Genomic DNA, 15,239 nt, shown 5'->3' on the forward strand with positions numbered 1-15,239 from the left:
TGTACTACTTCACCTAGTTCCTTAAGGATGTCCCTTTGGAGTCTGGTGAAGTGACATAAGTAGTTCAGCGAGCGCATAGCAAAGGTCGCTGAAGAGAACATCCGCTTGCCATACCTATCCATGGTCCTAGAATCCTTATTAGGAGGCTGGACTGGTACGGAAGGATCTGCAAGTTCCTTCTTAGTGGCAGCCGCCACCACCATGGCATCAACATGGACACCTTTCGTAAGGAATTGCTTTTCCGAAGGGGCTGTAATAAATTTAGACGGCCTCCTAGGAACTGGCTCTACAGAGTCAGGAGCAGCCCAAGCCTTCGAGCAATAACCTCCATAAGGGGTCAAAGGCGGAGACACCCAGGAGGTGGAGGGCCGAGATCCAAACGCCTCTAGGTATACCGACTCATCCTCAGAGGGATTTGTGGAGGGCCAGTTTCCCCTCTGTTTTAGGAGTTCTAGGATGTCTGAAAAGGAGACATCCTCAGAGGGGGATCTTGGGGATCCCTCCGACTCATCTAAGTCGGTATCTGAAGTGATAGACTCAGGGGAGTCTAGGTGTTTCCTCTTACAAGTCCTCTTGTGCGGAGGGTCTCCTGACTGATCAGGAGAATCCTTGGAAGAGGGGGTTATTCCCAGTGGGGAAACCTGAGGCGGTGGATCTCTGGGTCCGGGAGCAAGAGAGATGGAAGAGATATCGACAGGCACTGTAGAGGGAGGAGCTAAGGGAATGGACTGCTGGCTGAGCCCAGTGGCCAGCACACTCTTCATCACCTCGAAGGCCCCCCTCCCAGGGAGATCCGAGAGAACCCGTTCCGAAGAAACCGGGACTCCAGGGCCCACCGAAAGGGAAGGCTCCGAGGCAGATGTCGGAGCCGAGCTCACCAAGGCCGAGGCTCCAAGGGGAAGAGCGGGTCGGACAAGGGTCCGATGCCACTCACCCCCTCGGAGGAGACCAGGGAAGCCCGACCACCGAATCCCTCCAAGGAAGGTCTCGAAGAGGAGATAAGAGTAGATGCCGAGGGTGCAGAAGGGGGGGGTATCTGCCCCTCAGCCATAGCAGTAACTATCCCCGAAGACTCCAGCTCCAAACTCTGAGGTAGAGTCGAAGGAGGAACTTGAAGAGGGTGTGGACTAATAGTCGTCTGTTGAGACGGACTATGCAGCATCTGGGCCAGTGCCTGTGATTTTAATAATCTACTTACCACCCTCTCTAAATCATGGTCTGAAAGCCTGGACGACCTAGATGATCGGCTCCGATGGCTCCGCTCCGAAAGGAGAGGTGAGGCCGGAGCCGAAAGAATCGGTTCCAAGGAAGGGGACCTAGACCTCTTCCTCGAAGGAACCATCGGAGCCGAAGAAACCACAGATCCAGACGGAGCCGAGGACTTTTCGGCTCCGAATGAAAGTCTCGATGCATCGGCTCCAGCCGGAGCCGATACAGACATAACAGTAACGGTGTCGGTCGGCGCCGACACTGAAGCCTGAGCCACATGGTGGTCGCAGCCAGCCGGAGCCGACACCAATGTGACCATAGCAGGATCGGCACCGATAGCCATCGGTGCCGAAGATTTTTGCAAGACAGGATCGGCTCCAGCCGGAGCCGATCTCGACTCCGAAGGATTCGGAGCCGAGGCCACCGGATTAGATACAGAAGCCTGGGCCTTAGAAGACTTAGAAGTCTTGCTCGGAGCCGATTTGGCCGGAGAGCCCTCCGGTTTAAGGAGACCCCTTAAAATCAACTTATTTCTCCTCTCCTGCAGGACTCTCTGGCTAAAGGAATGACAAATTGCACAGGAGTCCTGCAGGTGGAGAGGTCCCAGGCAATATAAGCAAGAAGTGTGACCGTCTGTCAGAGACATCTTCTGACAGCACGAGTCACACTTCTTAAAGCCTGAGACCCTTTCTTTGGACATGGTTGTACACAAACAGTACACACAACACAGTCCCACTCAGACAACTAAAGTTATCTATTATTCAATAACTAACCTCTCAGACACACACCCTAACAGGGGGGGGGATGGGAGGGAATGAAGGCCTGACTAAAGAAGGGGAGGAAAAACAATTTTAGTCAGAAAAGGGCTTAAAATTAAGTAAAAATGAAGGTATACTAAGGAAAAGTGAAAATTGTTAAATTTTAGGGACAAAAAGTAGTTCAAAACTAACACTTACCAGGAGCTGGCAAAAGGAGGACCTCATCAGTGAAGCGGCAAACGAGATCTGGGTACTTACCGCCTTGCATCATGGGATATGGGGCTGCCTCGAGCTGGTAAAAGTGACTCTCGAGCTTAGCAAAGTGCCGAGTCGGAGCCAAGGATCGGCTCTGAACCCATCAAGCAAGAATGAAGGCGAGATTGACAACTTAACATCTGCAGGTTTTATTCTCAGCAGTCTGTATTCTGTTTGAAATGTGGGCTGAATGCAAAACAAGAAAAGGAAGGCCATATTCAAGTCTGGTTATTAAAATATTTTAGCAATGGCCCTGCAAGCAGTGGGTGAAAGGAGGTGACTAAGTCTGTAACATAGTTTTAATTAAGCAAGGACCTTATTAGTTATAAAAAGTGTGGTAAAGGAAAGGGTAGGGTTGAAAATTAGGCCTAGGTACCTTTGTTCAGTGACATTAGGTATTATGTTTCCATCAAAATATTTTAAAAGAATAGGAACGGTGGGTAATTTCTTGGCTGAGGCAAAGACCATGACATTGCTTTTCTTAGGGTTAATTACTAGTTCAGTTTGTTAGTAGCAGACCAGGTGAATGAGAGAAATTGTCCTGTAACTTGGTATGCAGGTGACAGTGGTTAGTACTGGATTCCAGGAGCAGTATATCATCTGCATACATTATTAATTTAAGATGCAGTAACTCTAGGAAGATATCATTAACAAAGTAAAGAGAAGAGAAAATGACCTAGTGCAGACACTTGTGGTACACTTCTATTAAGTTTACCAGCTGTAGAGGATAAGACATAGCTATGGACTTGGAAGGGTCTGTCTTTTTGATATCTGCAAAATCAGCAAATAATGTTATTTCCAAAGTTGAGACTTTTGAATATATTGAGAAGAAGAGTATAGTTGACCAAATCAAAAGCCCTTCTCACGTCAACATAAGACACCTGCAGCAGTAAGTGTCGCATTTAAGTTGCAATAAATGGTATCAGTGGCCATTGCCAGGGCAGTAAATGTACTGAAGAGATTGTGAAAGCAATGATGTGCATCCTATAACAAGTCATAGATGTTAATAAGCTTAAGAAGTCGCCTGCAATTTTTTTTTCAAATATTTTGGTAATAGGGCATAAGGGAGAAATAAGTTTATAATCCTTTAGTCAATTAGGAGAAGTGATTTTAGGTAGGGGGATTATAACTGTGTGCTTAAATGCTGGTGAGACAGTGCCTGAGGTGACAGGGAGGCTAAATATATGAGTAAGGAGTTTTGAAAATTTTTCAGCTCCATGCCTTAGGAAGGTGGGATGAAGACTGCTGGATTTAGATCCCAAACTGTTCAGTTTGAGAAGGAGGGACTTGGTGTGTTTTACTGAAATTTCAGAGAAGTGCAAGATTTCTGCATAAAAGACCAGAGGGTATAGATAAGGGAATTAATGCTTTTGTATTAAGTTGGTTCAGGAGTAAATTGTTGGAAAGACTTTAGTTAGGTCAGTTATGGTAGACTGCAAAAAAGTGAGCATAATCATTAGCAAAGGTGGAGTGATTCAATGTTATTGGTTCATTTTTGGTAGCTACACAGTTATTTAATGTTTTTGTTAAGCATTTTATTTTTCTCTAAAACAGGCTGGATCTAGACCAATTGCTTCCTGATTTTGTCCAAGGTACAGGGCTTTTGCAGTATTTGTTGCAATTTGCAATATTTGTTTCTTTCCTTAAACTCAGAAAAGTATGAATAAGCTCTGTATGGGTGGGGTTCCTTTTCCTGTTCTTCCAGACTGAATATCTGGCTTTAATTTTGTTTTCAATATTTACTGAAAGCCATGGGCAACACTGTGATCTAAGCCTTCTTTTTAAGAGACTACAGCATATCCTGAATTGTGGTCAGTTTAGTGTTAAAAAATTCTAACATGGCATACAGGGGAGTCCAATCTACAGTACTGAGTATGATGTTAAAATTTGGTAGTTTATTATTATCAAAAGATCTAACTTTAGTTATTTGAGGACTTTTTTATATGTTCTGAATGACTAAATGGATTTAATGTGCGAGTCGTCACTCAGAGCATCAGTGTATATTTCAGTGTGAAGGATCTATTTTGTATGGTGCTTATTATTAGGTCAAGTGTAGAACCAGATGCAGTTCTTGTATGGATTCAAGTAACAGCCTATATTATTTGGGCCAAGATAAATTGCTGCAACATTTTGTTCAGAGGCAAAGAGTCTTTCCCAATAGCATTGATATTGAAATCACCGGGAAAAATTGTATTGTTATGCATGCCTTTAGGTATCATGTTGCAGAGGTTTATGTAAAACTGAGACAGAAAAGGTGGAGGGATGTAAATTGCAGCAATCCACATGCAAGTATGCCCATAGAACGTGATGGGTACCATGGGGTCTTTTACATCCACCTGAGGTGCCACCAACTCAAGTAGATGGGGCCTCGGTTTAACATCTCATCTGAAGGGCAGCACACTCAGGAGTGCAGCACCCCCCTTATGCTGCACTGTATTGTCAACAATGTCAGCAATCAATTTCAACCATATTTCTGATACAGCAAAGAATATGGGGATTTTCTGTTAACAGCCATGCTTCAAGACTGTTCCATTTATTATTATGACTATGCATTAATGCAAGCAATGTTAAGGTCTCTTTTTCTGATATGACAAATGACTGGATTCTGTAATTGCAGGCTAAGTTCAGGTTTGAATGAATATCTCCTGAACATATAATTTTAAGTAGGAGACGGCAGAATTTTGAGAGAAGATTCTTAAGTTTTGGTATGGGGACTGGTGACTTCTGTAGGAGTATGGACTGCACAGAATAGTTTCCTAGTAGCTTAAGTAGGTTTACTGCTGTCAATAGTGTCAATCAGTAATATGAAAGAAAAAACTTTCAAAGAATAAACAGAAATCATTCCTCCTTCTTAGGAATTTGCATCTAGTGTATAAAAGCATACTATGCTGTTTACTAAGTGTATGGATACACAGGTCCCATGCATACGTCTGACATTTCACAAAGCTGACTTTTAAAAAGTTAAGACCATATGGTTGACGTTCTGAAATGCTAAATGTTTAGTAGGGCAGAAAAACTGTTTTGATAGAGCCCACATTACAGAGGAGATTGGGGAATATGCCCTTTTCCCTACTCTAGTGTGATCTCACAGTTGGTATATATAATTAGCTTGGGGTGTGGGGGGTAGTGTTTGATGTTTGTTTTATTTTCATTATTTCAGAATGTTAACCACATGCTCTCAAACTTTTGAAATGATGATACAGACCCACGTACACATATATGATCTCTCTTTTGATCTTCTTGTAGTAGCTGAAGAGGAGATAAACTGTCTTCAGCCTAAACAGCAGGGGCGGCCTGTGCTATTGGACTGCCGGACTGCAGTCCCCTCAACTGTAAAATAAAGAAAAATAAAGAAAAAAAAAAAAATTTTAAAAATCGCGGACTTTCGTGCATGCGCATTAGTCCGGACTGCTGATGAGACCGTCTGGAGCATGCGCAGATTGTCTCAGCAGCAGTCCTGACTGGGAAACATGAAGATCGGAGCTCCCAGAAGTCTATGCAGTTTCAGTCTTCCTCTCTTTCACAAAGCAGCTGATTTGGCGTAGTGGTATGTTGCTCTGACTGTTTTGCACAGGGACCTTGGCAGTAAAATGTATGGTGGTAACACAGCATTTTTCTTTCACAAAGCAGGTGATTTGGCATAGTGGTATGTTGCTCTTACTCTTTTGCACAGGGACCTTGGCAGAAAAATGTATGGTGGTAACACAGCATTTTATTCTAGCAGCTTTCCAAGATTATACAAGCAATGTTTAATGTGTCCCTGGTTTTTGACCTTTTGACCCACCCCAATAAATTTGGCTTTTTCCAGATTTCTTGTGCTGCGAAGCTGAGATGCAGTTGAGTATTGAGTAGATTTTACAAGGAGCTGAGAGCTGCAGGGGAAGAGAAGTTTAGTGCTGATTATGCCGAGTCAGCTCGCATTGCTAATAGCACAACAGGTTGTGTACTTGCTTTTTATGCAGAAGGTTGTTGGTTCTACTCCCATAAGGGGTGAATGCTGCCGTACTGAAAGTTAAGATACTAACTATGAGCCTGTTATCAATTTGCCATCCATTTCCTATTGCAATATTACTAGCTTATTTTTAATGTAATTTAGGCAATTTATTCCTCAGGGGCATCAGACACTATTTTTCGATGAAACCATGAAATATAAAGGTGATTGCTAGCAGCAACCCCTTCATTACAAATTTATTTAATGTGGAATTATTTAGATTACTTTTTTACTACTTCAGAGATTGTGCATATTTACTGATAATAGTGGACTGTAGAAGTTTGACTAGACTTTTATGATGGAAATGTTCTGAATTGGGCAGTTTTTGTCATTGGTGCATGTGTTTTGTTTCATTGTCTACTGGAAAAATGTTCAAAGCAATAGGAAGGTGTATCAAAGAGCACATGTATGTTTCATATGCAAGGGGCCTATGTTTTGAAAACAGCCCAGAATTAATCTTTATCTGCCACGGGTAAAATGTATTTTCTTTGAATGTGGGTTTCAATGTTGTTTCAATGAATGCGAGTTTCAATGGCAGAGAAGTTTTAATGCCAAGTTTGTTTAGCAGATGTCTTGGTGTTTGTGCTGTAAAATGCAAAATAAAACTTTCAAATGAAGTTCAAATCATCATAGAAGTAAATCAGTATGCACGTTAGTGTTTATGGTAAATGGAGTGAAATAGCGAAGTAATGGATCATTGGAATGGCTGCAGGGGGAGGCTCCATTCGACCATGGTTTTGTGAGGGGGAAGGGCGGAAAACTTAGGCAGCCCCAGCTGAACCATACCTCCCAACCGTCCAGATTTTCAAAGAATGAATAGATTTTTTGCTTCTTATTTTTGGTTTGTTCCTCATAAAATTTGTGGTTTTCTGGCAAATCACTTAGGAATTAAGTCACTAAATAATGACACACTGAGTTTCAGACTTCATAACCTTCAGAAAAATGCATGCTAAAGGAAGACCTGTTCTATCAACTGCCTCAGTTTATACAAGAGCAATTTTTAGTACTGTTTATATGTTCCCCCAATATATTTGGCCTTGTCCAGATTTATTGCATTAACAGGTTGAGAGGTACATGCAAATAAATTGCTTTATAGAATTAGGCATAGCCAAACCTCTCAACTGTCCCTGATTTTGGCTCAAAATGTTGCTCTTCCCCTAATGATCCCTCTGTAAAATAGCAATTTTGGAAGAAAACATGGAGGGTTTATAATTAAGAAATAACTGTAATAATCAGTTAGATTACTTTTATTTCAGAAATGTATGTAGATTCTTTTATTTTGTCAGCTGCTCAAGTTAGCAGTACTAATATTAAAGTATCCCTTCTTTGACAGGTTCCGAGCTGTATTGTGTTGCTATTTTATATTTTTACATCACATTTTTGGTCCATTTTTCGTAAAATTGTGTTTTTTGGCAAATTAATGACAAATCATTAAAGACTGAAGTTAGAAAATAATGACAGACATTTGAGTTTCAGATTTCATACCATTCAAAAAATTCATACTAATGCAAGACCTCAATTATCTTTCTAAGTTTATAAGAGCAATATTTTAAAAAATTTCCTTATTTTTGGGCCTTTGTCCCATTTCTTTGTATGGCTTTGTCCAGATTTCTTGCTCTGAGGTTGAGAGGTATGACAAATGTGTCAGGGCCATCACAAGTCAGCCAGAGAAATTTCAAACTGTGACATACTTGTTGCACCCCACTCCCCCATGTAGTGACTCTGGATGTGTCGAAGCAAAGCAAGGAGTAGTTATGCAGTGTAAATGTGCAGAGTATCCCCCCATCCAAGGTAGACACAAGTACTAGAGTGGCTTTTCATCTGTCCTTGATTTTTACAGAATGGTCTGGTTTCTGTCATATTTTTTGTACTGTTGATTTATGCTTATTACTCAAAGTGCCTGTTGCTCTGTGTTTAAGTAGCAATACTTTAATGACCATTAGGTAAGCATGACTGAGATTGCAAGATGCAAGTAAGCTTTAATAAGCATACTGTTAAAGAATTGCCAACATTGAAAGCCTTTCTGTTGCCATGTAGAGAATACTTAACTAGATATTGTATAAGCCTTGGGTATTGAAATGCATATGCCAGTATTTGTAATAAAGGACAGAATTACATTATTTTAAGAGTCTCATTACACTTGGAGACTTCCAGTCATCTCTGCAGGCTTTACCCGTAAACAGAATGCCAATCGTGTGGTCCATAACCTGTACAGTAATCCTTTTAGTGTGGTCCATAACCTGTACAGTAATCCTTTTAAGCAATGTATCTTGAGCTTATTTCTTGTTTGCTTTTCATTTTTTACTTTGATCGTGTTTTCCCCATGAAACAAGTAGATGTCAGGCAGCAGGTCTTTTTTTGGATAAGGAACATTTTTACAAGTGGGGGCATCAGAGATTTCTACTTTCAGCATGTTACTTGGTACTTTAATAAAACTGAATATAAATTATAATTAGAACTGCAGTGCAAGAAGTGGTTTGAGTTGAGTGCTGCTTGTTTTTCTTATACTTGATTTTGACTGGCATTCCATTAATGTATTTAAAAAAAGTAATTTATTTTTTCATGCCTCACAACCTTTTTTGTTTCCATCTAGATATTAAGCTGTCATGCAGCCAATGCATTGACATATTTTTATTCTTCTACACTTCATTTTGCCTTGATTGGACTCTCATAATGACGGTTTGGCACCCAGGGCAGTATATTTAGTTTTTGTGGTTTTGAGCATAGCTCATCCCCTTTCTGGTTGGCCGCACCCCTTCCCATTGACCCCACCCATTCAGCTGTCTCCTGCAGCCCCCCTTTGATTTGAAGTCACCAGCCACCACTGCTAAACAGTACCTTCTTTAGCACGTGCACTTCTCGCTGACCTGGTTGGCTCCAATCACCAAGCCACCACAGATCTCTGCCCCTTCAGCATTGGGGTCTTCTACTGTACAACCATCAGACAGTGGAAACATCTGAATGCAGACCAGAGTGAGCCTGGCCTCAATTCCTTTACACCTCCCTACTTCTCCAATCCTCTCTCCTCTATTGTCTGCCTTACTTCATTGATAAACTTCCCTCTTAAAATAAAAAAAAAGTTGAAAAATAAGAGGGGATTATCCCGCACTAAAAATATAGCAACTCTCCTTTCCCACGTCCTCAAGCATAAACCTCTTCATATGTTTTCTCCCTGTGTGTCCATTATTGTTATATCTCCCTATTTTCCATCTTTTCTAACTTCCCCTTTCACATAATCATGTTGTCCACATAATGACAGTTTGACAGACAATATATAAAACCCCTTTATATTTTTTAAAATTCATTCTGAATAGCTGAGTGCCTCTCGCTAAATGCCCATCATTAGTTCAGTTGGGCTTATGCACAGTCATGCTCATGCACTACTTGCAAAAAAAACCAAAGTCAGTAGAGACGTTACACTTCAATGTATTAATTCCCATGCAACTAGATTATTTTCCCATTTTAAGTAGTTTTAGAAAGTAGTCATTTCCACACACAGGTTTTCACATTGCCATAGTCATCGAAAATAATTTTGCTCAATACATTTGCATATTGGTATACCCATGCTATTTGCAGATAACCACTGTACAACTGTGAACACCAGGATTGTGCATAACGCCCTTAGTCCCTTAAACAATATCAATAAAAATAGATTCAAATTAGATGGATTTAAGTTAAGGAATGTTTTATGAACTGTTTTACACCATATTTATACTCCATGGCCCTGAAAATCTCCTCCTTTTGTTTTCAGCTGCTTATTTTATGACTCTTATACATAACCTAAAAACACAGTTGTACAACTCCAATTTACTATACAGAAAGTGTAGTAAAAAGATTTATTCAAAGCAAAGTGAAGCATCCTTAGATAACTAGAATGGGATATTATAATAAAGAAAGCTTTGTTAAAAATATCAAACTTTGAACTTTATTAAGGGATTTTTTTAACAAAATATAAGGAAGAACAAATGTACTCACAAACAGTTTAGTTGAAGCAATAAGATGAAGTACTGGCCACATTTTCTGTCTACACGTTTTCACATTTGCTTCAGCTTCAATTAGTGTAGGCTGATGAAATGGATGCTTTTCTTCTAAATTGAAGATTAAAACAGTTGAAAATGGTAAAACATATTGTATTCGGTTAGCTTCAACATGCTTACCTAAATTCTACATAATTCTTATTTCAGTTTTTTTTCATATACTCTAAATCTTTTGAGAATTTGGTAATAAATGTCTCCGGCTATGACTCTGTATCTACTTCTCAATAATATTGGAGTTCCATGTGAGTAAAGTATGTCGGTAGATCATTCCATGAAATAAAATTTAAGCATGGTTAACTGTCATGAAAGGAATAAAATCAATACAGGTCAAGACTATGGATAACAAAAATGATAAATTTGCACACAGTATAACAAGTTAAATCTGATATAAAAAGCAACCAGAGCAGATCTGCATAAAAGCTAAATAATAGATCAGAAGTATATACTACACACTGGCAACTGCAGCTCCTATAAAAACAACAAAGTTTATTAATTCATTATAACATAGAACTACCCCTAGTTGCCAACATGTAGTATATATTCTGGTAAATTGGCAATTTTAGTATTGGCAGAAGAGAGGACTTGTTAACAGATCAAAAGCATTCACCAATGACAGAATAAAACAGAAGTGCAGTCATATGTTTGCATGAAAGTGACCTGGCCGTCCTTATTTTCAACCAAGTATGGGTTAGTGCCTTTCTTGAGGGAAGTTCTGCCCCAGATTTTCCCCAGAAATAATCCGTACAGCTGCATTAGTTGTTGTTAATCACATTACTATAATCCATTCCTCAGGAGTAGAACTATCCTCAGATTATACATCCACAAATTTATTTTTATTTATTTATTTTACATTTGTTGACCGGGCTAGTCTAGCTGGATACATGTCCATTTTCAGTAGAGGCCCGGGGAGAAAAGCTCCAAGTAAAACTTATACAATTAATCTAAAAGTTGTGACATATATTATAAAAACAGGAAGGATTACATAAAAACTTTAGTGTGTACAAAAAAAAAACAAAAATTTTTTTTTTTCAAATTATAATAGCCATAGTTATTACATATATGCAAATTTGTATGCAATAATATAAAATGGTGAGACTATGAAGGGAAGATAATAGAGGGTATAGTTTAGAAAGAAAAGTAGTAACAGGAGAAAAGTTAGTCAGGGTTAGTACAGGAGCATAGCCAGTGTTTATTGAGATATAGTTTTAGATTCCTTTTAAAAAGTAAAAGAGAAGTCTGATGTGATTTCAGAGGGTAGTTTGTTCCATAGTTTCCCAACGGAGTTAGAGAACAAGGATTCATCTGCAGAGTTGTTGGATTTGGTAGTTTTGATCAGCAGTTTGTTTGAGGAGCGTAGATTCTTGAGATTATTATAGGGTGTTATGAGGCTAGAAAATATAGGTGTGCTGTTGGGTTGTAACAAGGTCTTGTGGGCTATTGTGAGCTGCTGTAATTGAAGTTGGTTAAGAAATTCTAGCCAGTCTAGTTGTTTTAGGTTCAAACAGTGATGGGGTCTAAATGGAGAACCTGTGGCAAATCTAGCAATATTATTATAGGATATAGCTAATTTGTTGAGGTTATTTTTAGAAAGATTGGTATATATAGGAGACGCATAGAGTAGAGTGGAGATTAGGTGGGTTCTGGCTATAGCGGTTCTAGCTAGTGGTGTAAGAAAGGGTTTGATTCTATAAAGGGATCCTAGTTTTTTGTTAACTATTTTTATTGTGGTGTTAATGTGAGTTGTCAATTGTTATTCCTAATAGTTTAGTGGTTGGGTCAGGAGAGATAAGAGTTCCATTGTTAGATGTAAGAGTGAAATGTAAAGGGGTAGACTTACGCGTTGGTGTAAAGAGTAAGCGTTTAGTTTTTTTGGGATTTAAGAGAAGGCAGCGGTGTGAGAACCATTATTTTACAGAGTTGAAAGCTTTTTGGGTAATAGACTGCAGTCTAGTTTGAGAAGTGGCTGAGCAGATAATAGTAGAGTCATCTGCATAATGAATACAAGTGGTGTGTGGAATAGCTGATTGCAGGTCATTAATATAAATGGAAAATAGGAGTGGGCCTAATATGGAGCCCTGGGGGACCCCGAGGGAGATAGGAAGGAGATTAGATAGTTTATTTTGCCAGAGAACAGCCTGTTGGTTTTCTAGGTAGGATGTAAACCAGTTCACAGACATAGGATCGAGTGAAAGAGATTTTAGTATAAATAGGAGGAGTTGGTGATTAACCATGCCAAAAGCTTTAGATAAATCAATAAAGAGTGCACAGGACAGAATATTGTTATTGGGGAATTTGTTGAAACAGTTTGTGAAGGATAGCAGGGCTGTGGTGGTACTGTGGGAAGGTCTAAATCCATGTTGACAGTTGGCGAGTAGGTTGTTATGGAGTAGGTGGTTATGTAGTTGGTTATGGATACACTTTTCCATAATTTTTGCAAGAGGGGATAGTAGTGCTATGGGACGAAAGTTAGAGAAGTCATTGGAGTTCCCACCTTTATGTAGTGGGATGATATGAGACATTTTCCAGATGGATGGGATAGTTCCTTCAGTTATGGTTCTATTTATTAGAATGGAAATGGGATAGGCAATAGCTTTAGCTCCTTTTTGCAGGAATTCTGCTGGGAGTTTTTCAGCTGAGGGGGTGGTAGGTTTTAATTTCTGGAGAAGTAAACAAATAAAGGAGGTAGATACAGGTTGTAACTTAAATGATGGGGGTGGGTATGCAGTAGAAGTAGGCAGGTTAGAGGTATCAGGAGATAGGCGGGTAGCAAGAGTTTGGATGGTGTCTGTGAAGAAAGCATTAAAGGCATTAGCTGTTTGTAAGGGATTCTCAGGGTTAGAGCCTTGTGGGTTAGGTGTGAAAGTTTGGCCTGGGTTTAGAAGTTTGTTAATGCTAGTCCAAAATTTACGAGGTTCTTTGTGGGAGGTTTGCTGTAACTGGCGAAAAAAGTTCTTTTTGTCTATCAGGATGGCTTTTTTGTATTATTTCTGTTTTCCCTAAAGGTTTGGTGATCAATGGAATTCTTAGTGTTACGCCATTTTGACCAGGACTTGTTTCTAAGATGGATTTTTTGCCTAGTATTATTGGTGAGCCAAGGGGCAGGTTTAGCTTTGTTTCTAATAGAATGTAATGGGGCATGGTGGTCAAGGATAGATAAGAATGTAGAACTGAAGTATTCAACTGCTTCATTTAGAGGGAGAGATTTTAATGGTGACCAATTGCATTGTTTAAGTTCCATTTGGAAACGTTCTGGGTTGAATTGCTTTTTAGAGCGTACTGTTCTGAAAGTGTTAGGGAGGGTTAAGTTGGTTTTATGTCTAATAATAATAGTTAGTGAATGGTCACTTAGGTCATCAGGACGGGTTCCTGCTATATAGGTTTGTTGAGGGGTATTAGTAAGTATCCAGTCCAAGGTACTTTCTTTGTTGTTGAGTCTGTTAGTTCTTGTAGGGGAGTAAATAGTTTGTGAGAAGCCATATAAGTTGATATGGGTGGTAGGGTTTATACTATTGCAGGAATTCCAATCTATATTAAAGTCTCCTAGGACTATGGTTTCTTGTGGAAGATTGGTAGCTAGCCAGTTAAAGATATACTCAAGTGTACTAATGTTATTACTTGGTGGAAGATAAATACAGATGATATTTATGGCTTTATGAGCGTTGACCTGAAGTTTAGAGATGATTATTTCAGTACTATTGTCCAAAGGAAGGTTAAGATTTGCAGTGCTGACTTGCAGTTCTGCTTTATAGAGGATTGCTACCCCTCCTCCCTTTTTAGCTGTACGGTCCAGTCTAATGATACTGTAGCCAGGTGGGGTGATTTCATTGTCTTTAATGGTAGGTTTTAGCCATGTTTCAGATAAACATAGGATGTCAAATAGGTGGACATCTAGGAGGGCATGGACTTGTGTGATTTTATTGCAAATACTACATATATTAAGATGTGCTATGGAGAGTGAGTTGGGAAGTTTGGTAGGTGACAGGGTACAAGTATTGTGTTGACTGCAGTTTGTAGTGTTACATGTATAGTTTGGTTCAGGGTTAGGATGAATGTCCCCATCTAGTAAGGAGAGGAGGAGTGTTAAGTGTTTAGGCTGGAGAGGCTTATAATAGTAGTCAAGGAATTTTCTAGGTTTTAGGTTGATGTATTTAATATGTGATAGTCTGTGATATTTGGCAAGTAGGTAGCTGGGTTTACAAATGATGTTTAGGAAGTATGGAGAGAAAGGTAGGGTTTCTGTTAGTGTGTGTTTGGAAGGGAAGAGAAGGGTGTAGTTAAGAGGTTGTTCATAGGAGGTTAGGATATAGGTAGTGGTTAGAGGGGGTAGGAGTGAGACTAAGATTAGAAGTTGTACTTGGTAAGGGATTAGTGATGTGGACATTATATTGGTATGTAAGGTGGGAGTGAAATGGGAGTTAGATATTATAAGCAGGAATAAGATAGGATAGAGGGTGTGGTAATTAAACTAAGGAGGGTGTATTGAGTGAATGGGGGTGGGAATGCTAATGATGTGACTAAGCAGATTGGAGTAGGTTTAGTGGGGGTGTGTCTTAAGAGGAATAAAGGTAGGACCACTGGGGGCAGGTGGGAAATGGGGGCAGGGTAGGGGAGCAGAGTGAGCCCGCAGGGCGAACGGAGCAGGTAGAGACAAGAGAGAAGACTGTCGAGGATGACAATCTGTGAGGTATGACAGTTCAGCAGGTAAGTCTGAGAGTGAGAGAATTATAGAAGAAAGTTCAGAGGCTGGTAAGAGGAGAGTCAGGATGACAGAGGAGTAGAATGTGAATAAAGATAAATTGGACACAGGAGAGATGGTGAAAGAGTAAGTCTGTAGAAAACTGAGAACAGAGTTAGAGAGATATGGTAAAGAATCGGAGAGGGAGATTAGTGAACAGTAAGCTGACAGTTAAGCGCCACCTAGTGGCCAGTCACTTTATTGCAACAAATAGGTCTCCTACAGAGGATAGCAGGTTAAGGGAGAGGGGAGAT

The 15,239-nt window shown here is 39.9% G+C and overlaps 1 protein-coding gene across 1 annotated transcript in view; it reads right to left on the reverse strand.

Annotated features, from left to right (window-relative positions):
* The window catches only part of SPATA16 (spermatogenesis associated 16), a 2,543,770-nt gene that overhangs the window by 722,688 nt on the left and 1,805,843 nt on the right, over nucleotides 1-15,239 (reverse strand). Inside the window, exon 8 of the mRNA XM_044070135.1 lies at nucleotides 10,189-10,301. Within this exon, the coding sequence (XP_043926070.1) occupies nucleotides 10,189-10,301 (113 nt within the window). The remainder of the gene's footprint in view (nucleotides 1-10,188; nucleotides 10,302-15,239) is intronic.

Source organism: Protopterus annectens, chromosome 4.part1 (assembly GCF_019279795.1).
Source record: "Protopterus annectens isolate FY-2018-M chromosome 4.part1, PAN1.0, whole genome shotgun sequence".
NCBI lineage: Eukaryota > Metazoa > Chordata > Ceratodontiformes > Protopteridae > Protopterus > Protopterus annectens.